At 42.4% G+C, this 16,365-nt stretch overlaps 1 protein-coding gene across 2 annotated transcripts in view; it reads right to left on the bottom strand.

Moving 5' to 3' along the window:
* Positions 1 to 13,678, bottom strand: part of LOC143768537 (uncharacterized) — a 58,156-nt gene extending 44,478 nt beyond the window's left edge. The window contains exons 1-2 of one of the 2 annotated variants that reach the window (XR_013213932.1): positions 13,500 to 13,678; positions 11,736 to 11,804 (exon numbers count right to left, since the gene is read on the bottom strand). Coding sequence is in view for 1 of the 2 variants with exons in the window: in XM_077257186.1 (XP_077113301.1) it covers positions 3,019 to 3,056 (38 nt within the window). In the remaining variant the exon portion in view is untranslated. Of the gene's footprint in view, positions 1 to 3,018; positions 3,155 to 11,735; positions 11,805 to 13,499 lie in introns of those variants that run through there. The other variant, XM_077257186.1, reaches the window with a different exon arrangement.
* Positions 13,679 to 16,365: the final 2,687 nt, after the last annotated feature.

Genomic DNA, 16,365 nt, shown 5'->3' with positions numbered 1-16,365 from the left:
ACCTAGGACAACTCATAAAGTCCCATGGCTTCCAGTACCACCTATATGCAGATGACTCTCAGATCTACCTCTCTGGCTTAGATGTCGCCTCTCTTCTGTCCAGAATCCCCGAGTGTCTGTCAGACATATCCACCTTCTTCAAATCTCGCTTCCTGAAACTCAATGTAGACAAAACCGAACTCATCATCTTTCCCCCATCTCGCATATCCCCCCTACCTGATCTATCTATTATGGTAAATGGCATCACGCTCTCTCCCGCACCTGAAATCCGCTGCCTCGGGGTAACTCTCGATTCTACCCTGACCTTCAAACCACATGTCCAAACTCTTGCCACCTCCTGTTGCCCCAACTCAAAAATATTGCCAGAATCCGTCCCTTCCTCAGCCCACAATCTACTTAAACTCTTGTGCATGCCCTCATCATCTCCTGCCTTGATTACTGCAAAACCCTCCTATGTGGCCTCCCCGCTAACTCCCTTGCACCACTCCAGTCTGTCCTCAACTCTGCTGCTCAACTAATCCACCTCTCTCCTCGCTACTCCCCCACTTCACCCCTCTGCAAATCCCTCCACTGTCTCCCAATTCCCCAACGAATCCAGTTCAAACTACTAACACTGATCTACAAAGCCATCCAAAACCTGTCCCCTCCCTATATCTCTGAACTAATCTCCCACTATCTTCTCTCACGTAATCTTCGATCCTCCCAAGACCTCCTACTCTCCTCTACACTTATTCGTTCTTCACACAACCACCTCCAAGATTTCTCCCGAATATCCCCCATCCTCTGGAATTCTACGCTTCAACACGTCCGATTATCCACCACCCTCGGATCCTTCAGACAGAACCTGAAAACCCATCTCTTCAGGAAAGCCTGCAGCATGCAATAACCATTCTTTCGCCTCACCAACCACCAGAGCTGCCACATCACCAACCACCCAAGCTGCCGCCACATCACCAGCCACCCGAGCTGCCGCATCGCCACAGCCAGAGCTGCCGCCTGATCAACCACCCAAGCTGCCGCCTCATCAACCACCCGAGCTGCCGCCTCACAACCACCAGTGATACAGCACATCGACCTCCTGTCTCTTCCCCATAATCCTGAAGAATGTAAATCCGCAAGGACAGGGTCCTCTCCCCTCTGTACCATTCTGTCACTGTAAATTTGTTTACTGTTAACGATATCTATAACCCTGTATGTAACCCCTTTTCACAATGACAGCACCATGGAATTAATGGTGCTATATAAATTAATAATAATAATAATAATAATAACGTATGCCTACAAAGCAAGGATTTGGACACCACAGATACACCAGGTGTCTGACGGAGAAAACAGACCGTTTAAATGTGTGGCCTTTTTTTTATTTTAAACCACTAGATAATGAGTAGACAAAGGCTAGCAGACAAAACATTGCAATGCATGCCTGCAAAGCGTGGATTTTGACATCACAGATACACAGTGCGCCTGACATAGATAACAGACTGATCAAATTGTGGCCTTGATTTTTTTGGGCCCACCAAAATTGTGTCAATAAGTAGGCTATGACACTCAAAAAAATGTTGGAGTACTAAAATTGTAAAATATTTAGCGCAATGATATGCAATGCATGTGACGTACAAAACACACTGATAAATATAAGAACTGTAGCTAAATATTTTTTTTGACCAGATAAAGATTTTTTGGTCAGCAAAATGGCCTCCAAAAATGTTGTAAGACACTCCAAAAAATACTACAGCGCCAAACAAAAGGCCAGAATTTTCTGCACACTCACATCAGATGCTTAGAACAAAAAAGCTGTTTTACATTGCTAGACTTTCATATCGTTGTATTAAAATGATTGGCTGTTTTCTGCAGTGTGATCAAGCAAATAAATGTAGACAAAAAAGGGGGCTCTGGATTGCTTTGTAATATAATTAGCAGGATTCAGGTGCCATAAAATATTAATCCTAGCCACAGACACTTGCAGCTAGATGTATATAAAATAGGAAGCAGCAGACAGTAATGAACCCTCTTGATGTATGCAGTGAGATCTATATACTCACATACAGTGCCTGCATACCTTGCAGTGATGTGGATATGCGCACATAGACTCCCCTGCCATCCTAGCACTGCAATCAATATACTCCCTAATTAGCCCTAAAAAGGACTGTTGGTTCATCTGGATTTGTGGATTCTGTGATGGTAGACCAACACTAAGTAATAAAAGAACAAATCTGACCCTTTCCAGGCAGCAGCTCTCCCTACACTAGCTGAGTCCAGAGCTGAATGCACCAAGCAGGGTGGCATCCATCTCTTATAGACCTGATGACACTGTGCGGCCAGCCAATCACTCTAATACCACAACAAAGATGGCTGCGGTATTACAGTGCATGGCAGACAATCCCTGCATGTTCATTGGCGCTCTAAAGAGCATCAAAATTGCAGGGCGGAGACCCGAGCTCCCACTGAATAATCCCGGATATGCTCGGTGCTTGCCGAGTACACCGAGTACCGTGATACTCCGGCGAGCAACGAATAATGGCGAGCACGTTCGCTCATCACTACTCATCATTAGTCTTTATCAAGTATACAAAAAATCAAAAAGGGCTGGCTTAGATAGTGTGGAGACCAAGTCTGCACCAATCACCACAACAGCCAAACCCACTCATATTAAATACATTATTTATACAAACATTCATTAAAAGTATACATACCCTAATTTGAATAATACTTTATATATTAAAAAGATGGAAAAAAGGCACCTCTATAATGTAATATATTCTCTATTTACATCGGTGTTCAGGCAGTCAAATCATGGCATCCCTATACTCATGGATACTAGAATCCAACCACCTGTAGGTCGACCATGAATATGCAGATAACACCTTCCAGGGGGCCAATAATGAACCACCAAAGAGAAATGCACCAAAATTGTAATTAGGCTGGTGTAGCAGTAATATAACCTTTCATTGCCAGTGATAAGGCCAAATTCTGTCATCAGTATCGACCAGCTGATAAATCATCACCTCCCTCTCATACCTGGGCATCAGACCAGCGCTCCCACCACCAGCGAGCATCACACAAGGGAGGTTCCATGACTATCGCCACATGACCACATACCCAATGACACGCACGGCCGCTGCGCAGTAATGAGCAGCATCCAGGAGAACCATCCAGACCACGGTGGTAACCATGGCGTCGATACTGCCCCCCATGATGCCAAAGGAAGCAACCCATCCAGGTCATGAGATCGCAGCTGTCCCAGGACACAGCACCTATGTGATTTATGGCAACCCATATTTACATCTTTTTAATGTATAAGGTGTTATTTATGCTTTTTACAATTAGGGTATGTATACTTTTTATGAATGTTTGTATAAATAATGTATTTAACCCCTTCATGACCCAGCCTATTTTGGCCTTAATGACCTTGCCGTTTTTTGAAATTCTGACCAGTGTCCCTTTATGAGGTAATAACTCAGGAACGCTTCAACGGATCCTAGCGATTCTGAGATTGTTTTTTCGTGACATATTGGGCTTCATGTTAGTGGTAAATTTAGGTCGATAATTTCTGAGTTTATTTGTGAAAAAAACGGAAATTTGGCAAAAAATTTGAAAAATTCGCAATTTTCACATTTTGAATTTTTATTCTGTTAAACCAGAGAGTTATGTGACACAAAATAGTTAATAAATAACGTTTCCCACATGTCTACTTTACATCAGCACAATTTTGGAAACATTTTTTTTTTTTGCTAGGAAGTTATAAGGGTTAAAATTTGACCAGTGATTTCTTATTTTTACAACAAAATTTACAAAACCATTTTTTTTAGGGACCACCTCACATTTGAAGTCATTTTGAGGGTTCTATATGGCTGAAAATACCCAAAAGTGACACCATTCTAAAAACTGCACCCCTCAAGGTGCTCAAAACCACATTCAAGAAGTTTATTAACCCTTCAGGTGTTTCACAGCAGCAGAAGCAACATGGAAGTAAAAAATGAACATTTAACTTTTTAGTCACAAAAATGATCTTTTAGCAACAATTTTTTTATTTTCCCAGCGGTAAAAGGAGAAACTGGACCACGGACGTTGTTGTCCAATTTGTACTGAGTACGCTGATACCTCATATGTGGGTGTAAACCACTGTTTGGGCGCACGGCAGGGCTCGGAAGGGAAGGAGCGCCATTTGACTTTTTGAATTAAAAATTGGCTCCAATCTTTAGCCCACACCATGTCACGTTTGGAGAGCCCCTGTGTGCCTAAACATTGGAGCTCCCCCACAAGTGACCCCATTTTGGAAACTAGACCCCCCAAGGAACTTATCTAGAAGCATAGTGAGCTCTTTAAACCCCCAGGTGCTTCACAAATTGATCCGTAAAAATGAAAAAGTACTTTTTTTTCACAAAAACATTATTTTAGCCTCAATTTTTTCATTTTCACATGGGCAACAGGATAAAATGGATCCTAAATTTTGTTGGGCAATTTCTCCTGAGTACACCAATACCTCACATGTGGGGGTAAACCACTGTTTGGGCACATGGTAAGGCTCGGAAGGGAAGGAGCGCCATTTGACTTTTTGAATGAAAAATTATCTCCATCGTTAGCGGACACCATGTCGCGTTTGGAAAGCCCCTGTGTGCCTAAACATTGGAGCTCCTCCACAAGTGACCCCATTTTGGAAACTAGACCCCCCAAGGAACTCATCTAGAGGCATAGTGAGCACTTTAAACCCCCAGGTGCTTCACAAATTGATCCGCAAAAATGAAAAAGTACTTTTTTTTCACACAAAATTTCTTTTAGCCTCAATTCTTTCATTTTCACATGGGCAACAGGATAAAATGGATCCTAAAATTTGTTGGGCAATTTCTCCTGAGTATGCCGATACCTCATATGTGGGGGTAAACCACTGTTTGGGTGCACGGCAAGGCTCGGAAAGGGAGGCGTGCCATTTGACTTTTTGAATGGAAAATTAGCTCCAATCGTTAGCGGACACCATGTCGCGTTTGGAGAGCCCCTGTGTGCCTAAACATTGGAGCTCCCCTACAAGTGACCCCATTTTGGAAACTAGACCCCCCAAGGAACTTATCTAGATGCATAGTGAGCACTTATAACCTCCAGGTGCTTCACAGAAGTTTATAACGCAGAGCCGTGAAAATAAAAAAATAATTTTTCTTTCCTCAAAAATGATTTTTAGCCCAGAATTTTTTATTTTCCCAAGGGTAATAGGAGAAATTGGATCCCAAATGTTGTTGTCCAGTTTGTCCTGAGTACGATGATACCCCATATGTGGGGGTAAACCACTGTTTGGGCGCACGGCAGGGCTCAGAAGGGAAGGCACGCCATTTGGCTTTTTGAATGGAAAATTAGCTCCAATCATTAGCGGACACCATGTCGCGTTTGGAGAGCCCCTGTGTGCCTAAACATTGGAGCTCCCGCACAAGTGACCCCATTTTGGAAACTAGACCTCCCAAGGAACTAATCTAGATGTGTGGTGAGCACTTTGAACCCCCAAGTGCTTCACAGAAGTTTATAACGCAGAGCCGTGAAAATAAAAAATGTGTTTCCTTTCCTCAAAAATATTTTTTTAGCCCAGAATTTTTTTATTTTTGCAAGAGTAACAGGAGAAATTGGACCCCAAAAGTTGTTGTCCAGTTTCTCCTGAGTACGCTGATACCCCATATGTGGGGGTAAACCACTGTTTTGGCACACGTCGGGGTTCGGAAGGGAAGTAGTGACGTTTTGAAATGCAGACTTTGATGGAATGCTCTGCGGGCATCATGTTGCGTTTGCAGAGCCCCTGATGTGCCTAAACAGTAGGAACTCCCCACAAGTGACTCCATTTTGGAAACTAGACCCCCAAGGGAACTTATCTAGATGTGTGGTGAGCACTTTGAACCCCCAAGTGCTTCACAGAAGTTTATAATGCAGAGCCGTGAAAATAATAAATGTGTTTCCTTTCCTCAAAAATATTTTTTTAGCCCAGAATTTTTTATTTTTGCAAGAGTAACAGGAGAAATTGGACCCCAAAAGTTGTTGTCCAGTTTCTCCTGAGTACGCTGATACCCCATATGTGGGGGTAAACCACTGTTTGGGCACATGCCGGGGCTCGGAAGGGAAGTAGTGACGTTTTGGAATGCAGACTTTGATGGAATGGTCTGCGGGCATCATGTTACGTTTGCAGAGCCCCTGATATGCCTAAACAGTAGAAACCCCCCACAAGTGACCCCATTTTGGAAACTAGACCCCCCAAGGAACTTATCTAGATGTGTGGTGAGCACGTTCAACCCCCAAGTGCTTCACAGAAGTTTACAACGCAGAGCCGTGAAAATAAAAAATCATTTTTCTTTCCTCAAAAAAGATGTTTTAGCAAGCAATTTTTTATTTTCACAAGGGTAACAGGAGAATTTGGACCCCAATATTTGTTGCCCAGTTTGTTGTGAGTACGCTGATACCCCATATGTGGGGGTAAACCACTGTTTGGGCGCACGTCAGGGCTCGGAAGGGAAGTAGTGACATTTGAAATGCAGACTTTGATGGAATGGTCTGCGGGCGTCACATTGCATTTGCAGAGCCCCTGATGTGCCTAAACAGTAGAAACACCCCACAAGTGACCCCATTTTGGAAACTAGACCCCCGAAGGAACTTATCTAGATGTGTGGTGAGCACTTTCAACCCCCAAGTGCTTCACAGAAGTTTATAACGCAGAGCCGTGAAAATAAAAAATAATTGTTCTTTCCTCAAAAATTATGTTTTAGCAAGTAATTTTTTATTTTTGCAAGGGTAACAGGAGAAATTGGACCGCAACAGTTGTTGCCCAGTTTGTCCTGAGTACGCTGGTACCCCAAATGTGGGGGTAAACCACTGTTTGGGCGCACGTCGGGGCTTGGAAGGGCGGGAGCACCATTTGACTTTTTGAACGCAAGATTGGCTGGAATCAATGGTGGCGCCATGTTGCGTTTGGAGACCCCTGATGTGCCTAAACAGTGGAAACCCCTCAATTCTAACTTCAACACTAACCCCAACACACCCCTAATCCTAATCCCAACTGTAGCCATAACCCTAATCACAACCCTAACCCCAACACACCCCTAACCACAACCCTAACCCCAACACACCCGTAACCCTAATTCCAACCCTAATCCTAACCCTAATCCCAACCGTAACCCTAATCCCAACCCTAACCACAACTGTAACCCCAACACACCCCTAACCCTATCCGTAACCCTAACCACAAGCCTAATCTTAACCCTATTTCAAACCCTAGCCCTAATTCCAACCCTAACTCTAATTCCAACCCTAACCCTAAGGCTATGTGCCCACGTTGCGGATTCGTGTGAGATTTTTCCGCACGATTTTTGAAAAATCTGCAGGTAAAAGGCACTGCGTTTTACCTGCGGATTTACAGCAGATTTCCAGTGTTTTTTTGTGCGGATTTCACCTGCGGATTCCTATTGAGGAACAGGTGTAAAACGCTGCGGAATCCGCACAAAGAATTGACATGCTGCGGAAAATACAATGCAGCGTTTCTGCACGGAATTTTCCGCACCATAGGCACAGCGGATTTGGTTTTCCTTAGGTGTACATGGTACTGTAAACCTGATGGAAAACTGCTTCGAATTCGCAGCGGCCAATCCGCTGCCGATCCGCTGCGGATCCGCTGCGGATCCGCTGCCGATCCGCTGCCAATCCGCTGCGGATCCGCGGCCGATCCGCTGCGGGTCCGCTGCCAATCCGCTGCGGATCCGCGGCCAATCCGCTGCCAATCCGCTGCGGATCCGCGGCCAATCCGCTGCCAATCCGCTGCCGATCCGCTGCGGATCCGCGGCCAATCCGCTGCCAATCCGCTGCCAATCCGCTGCGGATCCGCGGCCAATCCGCTGCGGGTCCGCTGCCAATCCGCTGCGGATCCGCGGCCAATCCGCTGCCAATCCGCTGCGGATCCGCGGCCAATCCGCTGTCAATCCGCTGCCGATCCGCTGCGGATCCGCGGCCAATCCGCTGCCAATCCGCTGCGGATCCGCGGCCAATCCGCTGCGGGTCCGCTGCCAATCCGCTGCGGATCCGCGGCCAATCCGCTGCCAATCCGCTGCCGATCCGCTGCGGATCCGCTGCGGATCCGCGGCCGATCCGCTCTGTGTGCACATGCCATAACCCTACCCCTAACCCTACCCGTAACCCTAACCCTACCCCTAACCCTACCCCTAGTTCTAACCCTAGTTCTAACCCTAACCCTAGTGGAAAAAAAAAAAAAAAAAATTCTTTATTTTATTATTGTCCCTATGGGGGTGATAAAGGGGGGGGGGGTTATTTATTATTTTTTTTATTTTGATCGCTGTGATAGAACCTACCACAGCGATCAAAATGTACCTGTAAGGAATCTGCCGACTGGCAGATTCGGCGGGCGCACTGAGCATGCGCCCGCCATTTTCCAAGATGGCGGCGCCCAGGGAGGAGACGGCCGGACACCGGGAGGATCGGTAAGTATGAAGGGGTGGTGGGGGGGTGGATCGGAGCACAGGGGGGGTGATCGGAGCACAGGGGGGGGGATCTGAGCAAGGAGGGAGCGGACAGCAGGACGGGGGAGCCGGCAGGCGGACGGAGGGGACCGGAGGACTAACGGAGCACTGGGGGGGCGATCGGTGGGTGTGGGGGGGGGCACTTTAGTATTTCCAGCCATGGCCGATGTTATTGCAGCATCGGCCATGGCTGGATTGTAATATTTCACCAGTTTTTTAGGTGAAATATTACAAATCGCTCTGATTGGCAGTTTCACTTTCAACAGCCAATCAGAGCGATCGTAGCCACGGGGGGGTGAAGCCACCCCCCCTGGGCTGAAGCACCACTCCCCCTCTCCCTGCAGATCGGGTAAAATAGGAGTTAACCCCTTCACCCGATCTGCAGGGACGCGATCATTCCATGACGCATACGCTGCGTCATAGGTCGTTTTGGCACCGACTTTCATGACGCAGCGTATGCGTCAAAGGTCGTTAAGGGGTTAATATGAGTGGGTTTGGCCTTTGTGGTGATTGGTGCAGACTTGGTCTCCACACTGTAAAAGCCAGCCCTTTGTGATTTTTTTGTATACTTGATAATGACCTATTATAGATCGGAGCTTTGTATTTTGATGAAGGAATGCAAATCATTTCTTTGAAATAAATCACCTGAGATTGGACACTGATCTCTTTATAATTTTTATCTTTTTGTGTCACCTCTTTCCCTCTAATTGTTTGAATTGTGTTCTGTTACCTATAGAGTTCGGTAGGTGCATCTACTGAATTATACAGTGCTCTGTATAAAGATTATTATTAGTGTTGAGCGATACCTTCCGATATGCAAAGGTATCGGTATCGGATTGGATCGGCCGATACCGACAAAATATCAGATCTCGCCGATACCGATACCCGATACCAATGCATATCTATGGGACACAAAATATCGGAATGGTTCCCAGGGTCTGAAGGAGAAGAAACTCTCCTTCAGGCCCTGGGATCCATATTCATGTATAAAATAAAGAATAAAAATAAAAAATATTGATATACTCACCCCTCCGGCAGCCCCTGCTCTTAGCGGTGCCTCCGTTCCTAAGAATGCCGAAATAAGGACCTTCGATGACGTCACGGCTTGTGATTGGTCGCGTGACCGCTCATGTGACCGCTCATGTGACCAATCACAAGCCGCGACATCATCGCAGGTCCTTCACTCGCTCATTCTTAGGAACCGAGGCTGCCGGTTGCAGCGGTTACAACCAGGGCGCGTCAGAGGGTGAGTATATCCCTATTTTTTATTTTTATTCTTTATTTTACACATGAATATGGATTCCAGGGCCTGAAGGAGAGTTTCCTCTCCTCCAGACCCTGGGAACCATACACTGGGAACTTCCGATTCCGATTTCCGATATCACAAAAATATCGGAACTCGGTATCGGAATTCCGATACCGCAAATATCGGCCGATACCCGATACTTGCGGTATCGGAATGCTCAACACTAAATTTTATTATTGGTGATTCATCGTAGCTTTATGTTACTGTTGTCTACTTTAAGTATATTTACACTTAAAAGGCTTTGCATTGCATATGAGAGGCATTTGATATTCAATGTTTTTTTTGTTAAAGGTGTTGTTCAGGATCAGAAAACATGTCTGCCTTTTTTTCTTAGAAAGGATCCTTCATCTGTCCATGGGTTGCTATTATTTATTCCCTGTAATAAAAGATTTCTAATGCATAAGAACTTGCATACATAAACTATAAGCCATGTGTTATTTTATTGGATAACAGAAGAGATGAGTAAACAGCAAGCAAAGGCGAAGGTCAGGATTCTCATTTGATTCCGACAATTTATAATACATTTGCGGAATGATGGGGAACAATGCAAGGAACAAAGTGAGGTGTCACTAGTTCATTTATTGCAATAGAAATTCCCTTGACCTTGGCAGGGATCAGGACAGCAGGGATCAGGACAGCAGGGAGGTGGACAGCAGGGAGGTGGACAGCAGGGGTTGCAGGGATCTGATGGAGAAGGGAACATATATCAGTTAGTCATTTATTTCAAAGAAGATAAACTTTATCATTTTTTTATATCTGAGTGCCATTAAAGTGCCCTTTTAATTAAAAGCAGTTTAGTGAGACCGCCACCTATCTCTCAAAAAACCGCTTGTGTGGTGCACAGCTCCAGCTGTTGTATTGAATCCATCTGCTGCAATGTGTGCGGGATCAGGAAGGAGCTGTGTGCTTCTGTCACCTGAGCTACATTCTCAATTGGGATTGGTGCGGGTCTTAGGATGTAGACCCCCACTCACTTGTTTGCAAACAAAAAGCCACTCAAATATAAAAAAAAAGATAAAGGTTTAGTTACAATAGACAGTTCAATACAAAAGAGCAATACATGGTACAAGTTAACAGAATAAATTACCTGCAGTTTAAAGATAAGACTTTCATAATATTTATTGTTTTGGAATTAACTTTACTATATATGTGTTTGCTATTTTTCAGAATTGTATATGTGTAAAGCAATTGGAGCACAGCGCAAAGGCAAAAAGCAAGATAAATATTTTATTTTTTCATGCGCTCACCCATTGAGAAATTCTAAAACTACCAGAATACATAATAGTTAAAATAAAGGTTCCTGTGTCAAGTTCTGGAGAAGAGCATGTTCCAGGAAAATAAGGGAATTTTCTAAAATGATGCATTTCTCCTGCTTATGAGATATGGATACCTTGTAATGAGACACACAGTGTGCAGATCCCTACTGAGCACTCTTTGTGGCCCTGTAAGTTGTCTTTGTGAATCATCACATTTTATAAAGAATTGCTCTGTTAGACTGTATACTCTACATTATCAAGGTCACTAGTTTGATTTTCTTTTCTGGACAGCTTAGCAAGAATTCACAGACACTCAACATTTTTTACAGTGACATTCGATAACCATAATAAATCATTATGACTATAAGCGATCCATGTCTACAACCTATAAATTAGCTGCATACACTTTTAACTGTAAAAAATGATAATTACAGTTATAATAACCTATTCAAGTTTTTTACAGACAAGGGAAAAACTGCCCTAATTTTACTGACTGTCCAAGAATTTCTGGAACTTTGGAAACCTGCACAGTTTTTCTTCATATTTTATGCCAGATGCAGTCCTATGAATCACACCTTATAAAGCAGCTTTTAAGTACAGTGATTTTGATCTGTGCATAGAGAAATTAATTAGCACTGATGACAGCGAAAAACCAACTAAAATTATCCTTATCTTTACCTTGTTTGGGGAATTGTCCACGACCTTGTTGATTGCTGTAGCCGGAGTACTGGGACCCAGATTGGCAAGCTAGAAAAGAGAAACATTCATTCTGCGTTCACTGCATTTTGAAACAATATCTACAGAGTTATGTATGATTATGGTCGTATCGTGGTTATGCACAAAGTCTGAGTTCTATGGAGCTGTGGCGCAACCTGTTGAAGTCTATAGGATGCTGTTCGACCACCTATGCAGGACAGGTGTCAAGGAAGGGCCTACTAGTCAATTCCTACATACCAAAACTTTCTGCTAGACTCTTTTCCCACCTGCAGACAAGATCCCCATGAACCACAATTTAACTGTTACCCTTTTACTGCCTCATACAACCAGGACATGTACACTGACTTGTTCACTGCCTTACAATAGGTGAGATTTTATTAACAATGCTTTCATTGCCCCAGACAGCCAGAATTTTTAATATGACAAAAAAAACTTCTTTGGGCTATGGCCTCATTATATTTATTACATGGCCTCATTATATTTATTACAGGCCTTGTCTGTATGCCTCTAAGAGAAAACACTTCCACATGTTTCTGTATCAAATTCGAGTCATACAGAATTCAATATGAGACTGTTTTAATGGATTATTTCCAATTCTTTGCTCCCTGAGATAAGAATAAAAAGTTTAGATATGTGTTATAATCCTCTAGTATTACAATGGCTGGTCTAAAATTAATCTTCTAGTAGTATTTTCTATTCTGCTTAATCTGGAAAGAAAAATTTAAAGCAGTTAGTCCAAAAATCTGAAAGTCTGTATCACCATTTTGGTATCCTGTGTATATAGTACACAAAGAGTTTTAAAAACTACAGAATTGTGTACACGGTAACCATATTCACTGTATAACAAAAAGTAGCATCAATAACTACTGTATATACTACAATCAGTGGAAAACCATTATGAAGAATATATCAAATGTCATCAATTTGAAGAGAATGTCTAGAAGTGGATAACATATTCTTAACAGCTAAACTGTCCATCAATAAATAAAAAGCCATATACTAAGGTCAGCTTGGTTGAACTTGATAGACGTGTCTGTTTTCACATATACTAACTATGTAATAGTAAAAGCTGCAGACCAATCAGTGACTTCTGATTTTCTGCAGTGATTATATGACATAACAATGGGAGGCACAATGATGGACAGTTCAGATGTTTAGGAGGGATTGTACACTATAGGACATTACCTCCTGAACAGTTTACCCTTGAAGGTCAAATCCAATTTCATAGCACAAATTATGGCTGTCATAATGAATATCTAGATCAATTACTTTTTATACATGTTTTAGATTTACTTCTATGGAAACACTATTTAAGATTGAATACATTGAACTTACCCTACTTCTAAGACTTTAATCACTTTACTGTATCAAAAAAGCATATTCAACTATTCATCTCAATAGAAAGTGACTTCAAGTCAAAAAAGGAAGTATACGGCTGAATGACATACAGCTGCAAATTATATATCGGGCCTGTATATACCCACAGGCTGAACCTAAGAGCATATGAAATGTGAGCTAAACCTAACCTTAAATGTGATATGTTTTCAGCAAGACGTCTAAGGCTTTTTTTTTTACAGTCTTTAAATGCATTAATTCTTTACATTTTTTTATATCTTTGTTAAAAAAATACTAATGTAAATTTCTGGAGCAAAGTTCTATACTAATAATTAATGTGTAAAGTTTACCAACAATGCAAAAAGGCAAAACTAAAAAAGAGTAACTTACGGTCTTGGCAAGGATTTACACAGATAGGCACTTTTTGGCAGGGATCCTTGCATGGATTCTGGCATGAGCTCTTCTGGCAGTTTGCTCCTTTGATTCCAGACATGACTGATTTCTTTTCTTAGTTCTGAACGTCTCAGAGACTCAAAAGCTATATTTTGATGAAGGCATTGAGACTGATCCTTATATATCTGGACATAGTGAGAATTGGGGCATATTTTCTCATCAGATGGAGATAAGGCATTTAATAGGATGATTGCAGGTATAATTATTTAATGTTCTAAAGGAGAATAAACATTAATTATGAAGTGTAAGCCACCCAACACCTTAGGATATTTACTGCAGTAAAATACTTGACATCGCATTCACCATCATTTCTTTTTATCGCACTGTTCTAAAATGGACATTTGTAAAGTGGGATGAGTATGGGGCGCAATGTTGCAAAACTGTGACGTGCCCACATTGTAAAATCTATTTATGATATGAGGAAAACGTGCAGGCAAAAAGAGGACGCAATTGTTCCATTAAAATGTAACTAGTAAAACTGATGCGCTTTGCATCCTTGCACAGTTAATCATGATGGCCATGTGTCTCATTTTTGATAATGGCTTTTAATGTGCTTAGTTCTGCAATGCTGTGAACACAAAGGTCATCATGGTAGGAAGCACACGGAATATGTGCAGCTCAAAATTGCACGAAACAGCTGAGTACCCATCAGCCAAGAACAGAAATATTATTTTTCATTTCAATCTTGATACTCTCAGCACAGACATCGCTCCATGAGTCTATAATCTGGCTCTTTTAGTTTCAGTGATCTTCCTACCAGGCAAAAGTCACATTTTCAGGTATTTTTGACCTTTTAAAGTTGGGCTCAGAAAGCTGGTATGATCAAACATGCTCACAGATCCTTACTATGTGTTCAGACATAGGATACTTCAAATATGTGTCCAGGCACAATAAGGAAAAAATGTGAAAAAAAATACAATAATCAACAAACAAGGATGACTGTATCTTTGTACCACTGGTCTAGACCAAAAACGTCTAGCAAGCTAACGTTACAACACAAGATTTTATCTGAACTTTTTATTAATATAATATTATATATCAGTCAGCTGTCTAAAATCCTCATCTCATATCATTAGGTTACTCAAATAATTTATTAATGTACAGAAAAGTTCAAGAATGTAACAATCATGTTACTGATATTGAACCTTTCAAGCGAATATAATGTGATGAGTTTTGTCCTCTAATGGCCTAAGAACTGCTCTTTATCACCTAAAAACTAGTGATGAGCAAATATACTCGTTACTCGAGATTTCCTGAGTACGCTTGGTTGACCTGCGAGTATTTTTTAGTGCTCGGAGATTTAGTTTTCATCGCCGCAGCTGAATGATTTACATCTGTTAGCCAGCATAAGTACATGTGGGCGTTGCCTGGTTGCTAGGGAATCCCCACATGTAATCAAGCTGGCTAAGAGATGTAAATCATTCAGCTATGGTGAGGAAAACTAAATCTCCGAGCACTAAACAATACTCGGAGGTTACATAGTTATTAAGGTTGAAGGAAGACTTTAAGTCCATCTAGTTCAACCCATAGCCTAACATGCCCTAACATGTTGATCCAGGGGAAGGCAAAAAAAACCCATGTGGCAAACAGTAAGCTCCACCATGGGGAAAAAAATTCCTTCCTGACCCCACATACGGCAATCAGACTAGTTCCCTGGATCAACGCCTTATCAAGGAATCTAATATATATACCCTGTAACATTATACTTTTCCAGAAACGTATCCAGTCCCCTCTTAAATTTAAGTAATGAATCACTCATTACAACATCATACGGCAGAGAGTTCCATAGTCTCACTGCTCTTACAGTAAAGAATCCGCGTCTGTTATTATGCTTAAACCTTTTTTCCTCCAGACGTAGAGGATGCCCCCTTGTCCCTGTCACCGGCCTATGATTAAAAAGATCATCAGAAAGGTCTTTGTACTGTCCCCTCATATATTTATACATTAACATAAGATCACCCCTTAGCCTTCGTTTTTCCAAACTAAATAGCCCCAAGTGTAATAACCTATCTTGGTATGGCAGACCCCCCAGTCCTCTAATAACCTTGGTCGCTCTTCTCTGCACCCGCTCTAGTTCAGCTATATCTTTCTTATACACCGGAGACCAGAACTGTGCACAGTATTCTAAGTGTGGTCGAACTAGTGACTTGTATAGAGGTAAAATTATGTTCTCCTCATGAGCATCTATGCCTCTTTTAATGCATCCCATTATTTTATTTGCCTTAGTAGCAGCTGCCTGACACTGGCCACTGAATATGAGTTTGTCATCCACCCATACACCCAGGTCTTTTTCATTGACGGTTTTGCCCAGAATTTTAGAATTAAGCACATAGTTATACATCTTATTACTTCTACCCAAGTGCATGACCTTACATTTATCCCCATTAAAGCTCATTTGCCATTTATCAGCCCAAGCTTCTAGTTTACATAAATCATCCTGTAATATAAAATTGTCCTCCTCTGTATTGATTACCCTGCAGAGTTTAGTGTCATCTGCAAATATTGAAATTCTACTCTGAATGCCCCCTACAAGGTCATTAATAAATATGTTAAAAAGAAGAGGGCCCAATACTGACCCCTGTGGTACCCCACTACTAACCACGACCCAGTCCAAGTGTACGCCATTAATAACCACCCTTTGTTTCCTATCCCTGAGCCAGCTCTCAACCCACTTGCACATATTTTCCCCTATCCCCATTATTCTCATTTTATGTATCAACCTTTTGTGTGGCACCATATCAAAAGCTTTTGAAAAGTCCATATACACTACATCTACTGGGTTCCCTTGGTCCAGTCCGGAACT

Source organism: Ranitomeya variabilis, chromosome 4 (genome assembly GCF_051348905.1).
Source record: "Ranitomeya variabilis isolate aRanVar5 chromosome 4, aRanVar5.hap1, whole genome shotgun sequence".
Classification (NCBI taxonomy): Eukaryota; Metazoa; Chordata; class Amphibia; order Anura; family Dendrobatidae; genus Ranitomeya; species Ranitomeya variabilis.
The sequence above is the reverse complement of the archived record's forward strand: the minus strand, read 5'-3'. Positions and strand labels throughout refer to the sequence as shown.